Here is a 7,485-nt window from a genome sequence, read left to right on the forward strand (position 1 = left end):
AAAGATTTACAGCCTTGGAGACCCTATGGGGTCACTATGAGTCAGAATGGGGCAATGGGTTTAGCTATTTAATAAGAAGCAGCAGCATGTATTGAGCATTCGTTATGCACCAAGCTTTATTAGCTCTTCTTTCTCAGAACAACAGCCCTTGGAGGTAGATACTGTTACCATTCCATTTAACTCAGAAGAACCCAGAGGCCCAGAGAAGTACCTTGCCCGGGTCACACAGCCACAGAAATGTCAAGCTGAGGTTCAAATTCAGGCAGTCTGGCTGTCAAGTGCAAACTGCTATATGGTTTACTGCTTTGATAATATCTCCAAGCATCATTAGATTTCTGCACAGGGACTGCACACTGTAGGTGCTCAGTAAATGCTCGTTGAACGGATGAATGGGACAGGGGTGGAAAGTGAGCTTTGGAAGGCACAGGGTCCAGATCCCAGAGGGTTGGGGTAAATTCTCAGGGCACACGGGCAGGGAGAGACTGATTTGCCTTTTACAAAGGGCCTGGCACACAGTAAGCACTTGATAAACCTTTGCTGAATGGGGAGAGGAAAGGGAGGAAAGGACAGCTGGTCACCAGCTCTCTCAAGTGTTGGGGGAGAGGAATGGGTGGCCGGAGTCCCTGTGAGTGCCCATGCAGGGGAGCTGGCCTGGGGGGTGGAATGAGGCAGGAATACACAGAGGCCCTCTGAAAAGCGACAGCAGCTCCAGGGCTCAGCTAGGAATGGTGTGGGCTCTGGAATCTGCTGGCCTAGGTGGCTGGCATGGCCTTCTGGGGTCGAGCCTGAGCATGGAGGAGCGCATCAGAGCCAGGGGACCTGCACAGCCATCAGGGTCAGGGATGGTCAGGTCCTCTGGCATGAGCTGTTCATAAACCTGAGTGCACCAGGGGGAAGGAGCCAGAGACAATGTAGTCCATATGGTGCTTTTGTGCAAAAGAGATGCCTCTTCCTCAAGGTACTTGACCTCCATCTGCTAGAAAGCTGTTGTAATAAATACAAAAATGTACAGTGCCTGCGACATGCGTGGTAGCCCCTTAAATATGGAGCCCATGTGCAGTGTGCAACCTGTGCAACTGTACACAAAAGCTCTGGGGAGAGGGCTTCACGCACCAGGCAGGCACAGAGGAAGACTGGAGTATCCTTGACAGATGGGCAGGCTGTCTGCATCAGATGTCACGGACCGTCCAATCTGGTACCAGCAACCATCAGAAATACGCCCCTAAGATGTTGTAAACAGAGGGCATCGATGACCCCTGACCAACGGACAGATCTCCAGAGAGCCGAAGGTGCCCAGACTGGGCGCCAGGGGGCGTTGCTGAGCTCAGCCTAGGCTTCCAAGGTCTGGGTCCGGGGCCAAAGTGATCATCAATGCCATTGTCCAGGGTTCGAGTCAGGCGCCTCGCAGACCCTCAGCCTGGGCACCAGCTCCCTGCGGACTATTTCCACTTCCCTCCCCGGCCCGCCTCATCCACTTCCAGAAATGGGCATAACTTCCTCTGCTCCTCCAGGAAGCTCCACTCTGCCCGCCCCTTCCCGCCCGAGGGGCCGGCCCGAAGCTCTCCGTCGCCCCAGCTCCACCCCAGCCTCAGCCTCCCTAAAGCTTCCGGCCAGAGGGGAGCTCCTGGGGCCGACAGTTTTGATTTCCCTCTTTCGGCCCTGCTGCCGTTCCCCCTATTGAAGGGTCAGCCGGGCGCTCAGGCCACCGTCCAGCCCTCTAGCACTCACTCCCTGCCCCCGTCCAGCTGTCCCTGTGCCCCCTCCGCCCGGGCGCTGCCCTGCCCCCACAGCCGCCAGGAAGGACGCGGCCCGGGGCCCGTGCCAGGCCTCTGAGTGTGCGGCCCCGCCCAGCCGGGCCAGGAATGCGGCTGGACCGCGGGGGCGGCCGCAGACACCCGGCGCGCTCCGGCCAGCACGACACCGTCCCACAGGCAGGCAGGTGGCCCTAGCTCCCTTGGGCCTGGGTTTCTTCCAGAAGGAAAGCGCGACGGCCTGCCCCTGGGGGGCCGCTCAGTCCAGCCACTTAGCCTGGTGGCTTTATTTCGGAGTTTGCCTCCCAGGTATCCTACCCCCTGCCGGAAGAGAGATGTGAGACGGGGGAGTGGATTTCATTTTTTCAGAACTGGCTGGAGTCTCCCTTTCTTTCAGCATTTTCCTGGAGAGCTGTCTGTTCGTGCTCCTTGGAGAGGCTCCATCCAGCCTCGTGCTTTTATTTCTGGGCCATCTCGAAAACCCTCTTTAGCCCTCCAAAGGCACACAGGCTCCAGGTGGGGACTAGATTTCATTTTAAAAAGTGGCCTGGGGAGCCCCAACCACCCACCCACCCAGTACACACACATACACACAGGCACATCAGAGAAACCTGGCTGAGTGTGTTCTGGGGAGCTGGTCTAGGGGGTCAGTGACCAGATCTAGATGGTTTGCTTTCTGGACCAATAAAGCAGTAGAACTTATAGTTTGAAGTCCACCTCCTCAAGTGACAACCTCCTGGAGCCTCAGTTTTCTCGTATGTAAAATGGGGGTATTAATAATGCCCATCTTATGGGTTTGTTATAAGGATCAAATGCGTTAACACGTGACAAGTGCTTAGAACTGTGCCAGGCACACAGTACATACTCAGTAAATGTTGTCGTACACTAGCCCAGACACAAAGAAAACACAGGCTTGAGATTTCCCAGGGCTGGTTTTAATTTCAAAAACTAATTGGGGTCTCTTCCCACATCAGGGAAGAAGTATCCCAGGCGATGACCCCAGGGGATTCAGTCCAGCACTGGGCCTGGTCCACCCACATTCCAACCACCAGGCCCTGTTAACCCATCACTAGGGCCAAACCTGGACTCCCCCTCCTGCCTGAAAGGGGAGGACGGATGTGAAGTTGTCCAGGACTGGATTTTGTCTCTCCAAACTGGCCCGTGCCCCTCTGTCTGTACCAGAGAAGCCAGCTGTGTCTGTCCAAGGAGAGCTGGTCCAGCCACCAGGCTCAGTTCAGCCACAATATAACCCTCCCAGCCCTGGGGGTCAGCGCCCCGGCCCTGGCGGCCGCTCCAGTGCCTGTTTGCCCACTAGCACGTCCATGAGGTAGTCCAGCTCAGCCTCGTCCAGCTCTGGAGTCGCCTCCTTGCCTGCACCCTCTACAGGGCCAGGTTTGAAGCCCTCAGAGGCTGGTGCCCAGAGTTCGCTGTCGTACATGGAGGTGTCGATGTCCTCAAATAGGCCCTCGAGTCCATCATCCAGCAGACAGCCAGTGGCTGGGCCCAGCAGATCCAAGGCACCCAGGCTGGGCGGGGCTCCCCCAGTGGGGCGGCCTAGTGGCCCCTCATCGGCCAGGGGCTGGGGGGCTTGGCTCAGGCCCTCAATGTGGCTGAGGTCCTCCAGAAGGCTGGCCATAGAGGCTGAGAGGGCAGCGTCTGAGCTGGCCAGCAGGCTGTCGGCCACTCCAGGGGCTACAGGTGGGCTGGGCACAGGTGGCAGGGCAGCCGCAGGCGCCATGGATGCCTGGATGCGTCGCAGCGTGTTCACAACTAGCACCAGGTGCCGCAGGTCCGGCTCACTCTGCCGCAGGCTGTGGTGGAGTTTGAGCACCGAGAGGTCAAAGAGGGAGCTGGAGGCCACGGTGGGGGGTGCCTGTGCTACGTCTGGGTGACCAGGATCCAGCCACCAGGCATCGACTGCCAGGGTTTCCTTCTCCTCCTCCTCCTCCCGCTTGCGCTTCAAGCCCTTGCTCAGCATCGTCTATGGGGAGGAAGGAGTCTTTCAGTTATAGAAAGCAAACGTTCAAATCCTGGCTCTGACAATTGCTGACTGTGTGGCTTTGGGCAAGTCACTTAACCTCTCTTAAGTCACTTAACCTTAGGGAACTTTTCACATATGGTATTCACCTCATAGTTTTAAGGGTTAAATGAGATACAAAAAGGCTTACAACAGTGACTGGTACACAGTAATTACTTTTATTAACAAGTACTCTTAGAAATAACCATTATTTAGTTCTTCATTGAACTATATAAAATGGTCATTATCCAACTTTTTTTTAACTTACAGAAGTGGTTGTTTCACACAGTTAAATCTGGTGTTTACTGAATGCCTACTTTGTGTCAAATACAGGAAAATTACCAATAGTGCTAGGAAGACACTTAAAGATTCATGGTAGGGGGTGGTCAGGGAAGGGTCCTCGAGGAAGTGACAATTGAGACAAGAAGGGGTCAGCCATGGAAGAACCATGGAAGACAGAACAACAGCATGGGCAAAGAAAGGCCCGGAGGCTGGATAAGCTTGGACTGAAAAAGACTGGTGTGGCTGGTGCACACGGAGTGGGATGGCAGGCGATGAGGTGGGGGCAGTAGGAGGGGCCAGGTCACTGACGGCCATATAAGACAAGGTAAGGAGTTTGGCTTTCCTTGTGTGTTGGGAAGTCAGCGAAGGGTGTGCGCAGGGAAGGAAATGGTGTTTTCAGAAGATCCTCACAGGAACTGCAAGGAATAGTGTGTGTGTCCCGAAAAGCCACAGGCAGGCGGCTGTAACTCTTTGGGGCAAACGAAGGTGGCTGTGGACACGGAAGGAAGTTGACCGATTCAGGATATATTTGAGATGCAGAGCGGGGAAGACTTGCCGGGAAATCCTGACTGGGGAGTGGAAGCGCGTGGGGGGCGGGTGTCACAGAGAAGTTTCAGGACCCAGACCCTCCCCAGGTGGATCCCTGGATTTATGGACCCCTGGCCCGACTGCTTTTTTGACTCAGGCAGTTTGCAGGATCCATCCCTGGGGCCTTTGCCGAGCAGGACCTTAAGAGCGACCCCCATCCTATCCAAGACTGGGTCCTCTCCCTCTGTCCCACAGACCCTGGAGTCCGGAACCGCAGGAATTTAGCCCCCACCCCCGGCTCCGCCTCCGGGGCCCCGGCGCCCCCTAGCGGCGCCCAGGCCCGCATTCCCTCGGAGATTTCGGCCCCTCCGAACCCAGGACCCTTTACACCGCCCCGTGTCCGGGCTCTCGTTCCTGCCTGGCCCCCAGAGCCGTTCCGGCGGGCAGTTCTGCCCTCCGGGCCTCTTACTCGCTTCCGGAAGGCAGAGGAGGCAGCTCCTCCCGAAGCGGCGGCGGCGGGGGCGGGTGAGTCACGCAGCCGGAGCCAGGGAGCCGGCGCCTCCGCCCCCTTTTCGGGCTGCGGCGTGATTCACCCGGCCAGGCCAGGCCGGCGACACGTAGAGGCCCGTGAATCTAGATCTCGGGCAGCCCCGGCGCGCACCTGCCGGACTCGGGATCGAACCCTCCTACAGACCCCGCAGCCGGTTCTCCTTCTCTCCCCCGGTCTCTTCCCTTCATTTACATACCCAATTCACCAGCTGCCAATCAGAACGAAGAGTTAGCCGCCGGCAGCCAATCAGGAAGCGGCGGCCGCAGCATCGCTCGCTTGCTCCACTCCAGCAACCGGCGCCTAGGTCCGGAGACGGGGTTCTGACTCCGGCTCACAACTCCAGACTCCTGACTCCTCTTAGCTCCCGCCTACTTCCGTGGCGGCCCCACCCTCTACCTCACGGATTGGCCCTATGCGGTGGTGGGCGGAGCCTGTAAGGGGCAGGTTGGAAGGGAGGGGAGGTTAGCTTCAGAGCGCATGTTCCGGCGGCTGCGGGAGAGAAAGAGGCGTGGCTATTTGCCCTGAGGGATTGTGACGGGGAGGGGCTTTTGCGTATCGAAGTGCAAGCCCCTCACACCTACCCATGCGCCTGCTAAACCCAGCCCTTGAGTTCTTACCCACCCAGCTGCAACAGGGGTGTGCACGCTAGGCCTGGGTGCAAATTCTGGCTTACCACTCACTCATGCATGACATTGGAAAAATGCTTGACCTCTCTGAGCCACACACAGTTTTTTAAATGGGGCTCGTCATGGCTACCTCTTGAGAGTTGTGCTGAGAACTCGCGTTTCTAATAAGTTCCCAGGCGATGCTAATGCTGCTGGTTAGTGACCAATGCTGAGAACCACTGGTAGAGCAGTGGTTCTCAAAATTTATTATACATAAGAATCACCTGGGGATTTTATTAAAATATAGATTTTGATTTTTTGATTCAGTATATTTGGGGTGAAAATGCGAATTCTCGGCAGAAGTTCCAACCGGAACAACTGGTTTGAAGCCCTGCACTGAAGTCCTGGACTGGAATCCCTAAGTAGCTGTGTGACCTTAGGCAAATGTTTTAATCCCCAGAGTCTCAGCTTCCTCATCTTTAAAACCGGAGAAATAACAGCGTCTGGCTCTGGAGATTGTTTTGAGAATTAAACGATTTGTGCAAAATGCTCAAAGTGGCATGCAACATGTCCTTTTAAAGCAGTTGTAAATGAGCCCTGGTGGCGCGGTGGTTAAGCGTTCCGCTGCTAACCAAAAGGTCGGCGGTTCCAAACCACCAGCCGCTCCCGCGGAGAAAAATGTGGCAGTCGGCTCCTGTAAAGATTACAGCCTTGGAAACCCTGTAGGGGCAGTTCTACTCCGTCCTGTGCGGTCACTAAGAGTCGGAAACCACTGGATGGCAGGGCTTTTTAATAGCAGTTGTGGGAATAAAACCGAAAAATCCAAACCCAGTGCCGTCGAGTCGATTCCGACTCATAGCGACCATATATAGGGCAGAGTAGAACTGCCCCATAGAGTTTCTGAGGAGCGCCTGGAGGATTCGAACTGGTGATTCTTTGGTTAGAATCCGTAGCACTTAACCACTAGGCCACCAGGGGTTGTGGGAAAAGCACAGACCGTTTCTTCAAAGTGAGGGGACACGTTGAGGGGGGTTAAAGGTAGACAGGAGTTGAACTGACAATGGAATTTACCTTCTTCAGGTAGCTCACTTGCTAACATTTTAGGGGCTATGGGAAGGATTAGGTTAACAAAAGCCCCCTGCTGTCGAGTCGATTTCCACTCATAGCGACCCTACAGGACAGAGTAGAACTGCCCCCACAGAGTTTCCAAGAAGTGCCTAGTGGATTCAAACTGCTGACCTCTTGGTTAGCAGCCAAAGCATTTAACCACTACACCACCAGGATTACATTAGTTACTGTAAATAAAGCTCCCAGCCAACGTAAGGAGCCCTGGTGGCACAGTGGTTAGGAGTTTTGCTGATAACCATAAAGGGCAGCAGTTCGAATCCACCAGCCTGCCCTTGGAAACCCTATGGGGTTGTTCTACTCTGTCTACAGGGTTGCTGTGAGTCAGAATTGACAGCAACAGTTTTTTTTTTTTATTTTTTAATGGGCCAAAGTAAGTGCTCAGAAATGCTAACTATGGTAATGGATTCAGGCAGGGATTATCAATAGATGCTCAAACCTTTAGAGGAAATACCGGCAGAGAATGGGATCCAAAGCATCACCCCACGGGTTACTTGCTAACTGCAAAAGGGAAAATATCCTTTATGGTGGAGAAATCTGCCTCCCTAATAGTGGGACACACTGACACTGGGTACCACCTGATACCGTGCACCAGGAAGCACACACATCCCCTGTGGAGTCTTCCTG

General features: G+C 55.0%; 1 protein-coding gene across 1 annotated transcript; it reads right to left on the minus strand.

Moving 5' to 3' along the window:
* Positions 1-2,664: 2,664 nt before the first annotated feature.
* On the minus strand, positions 2,665-5,433 carry SERTAD1 (SERTA domain containing 1). Its single transcript, XM_003420780.4, has 2 exons — positions 5,325-5,433; positions 2,665-3,732 (listed from the first exon to the last, which is right to left on the minus strand). The coding sequence occupies exon 2, from the start codon at positions 3,727-3,729 to the stop codon at positions 3,019-3,021; it is 711 nt and encodes a 236-aa protein (XP_003420828.1). The 5' UTR covers positions 3,730-3,732; positions 5,325-5,433; the 3' UTR covers positions 2,665-3,018.
* Positions 5,434-7,485: the final 2,052 nt, after the last annotated feature.

The sequence above is a fragment of the Loxodonta africana genome, chromosome 11 (genome assembly GCF_030014295.1).
Source record: "Loxodonta africana isolate mLoxAfr1 chromosome 11, mLoxAfr1.hap2, whole genome shotgun sequence".
Taxonomy (NCBI): Eukaryota; Metazoa; Chordata; class Mammalia; order Proboscidea; family Elephantidae; genus Loxodonta; species Loxodonta africana.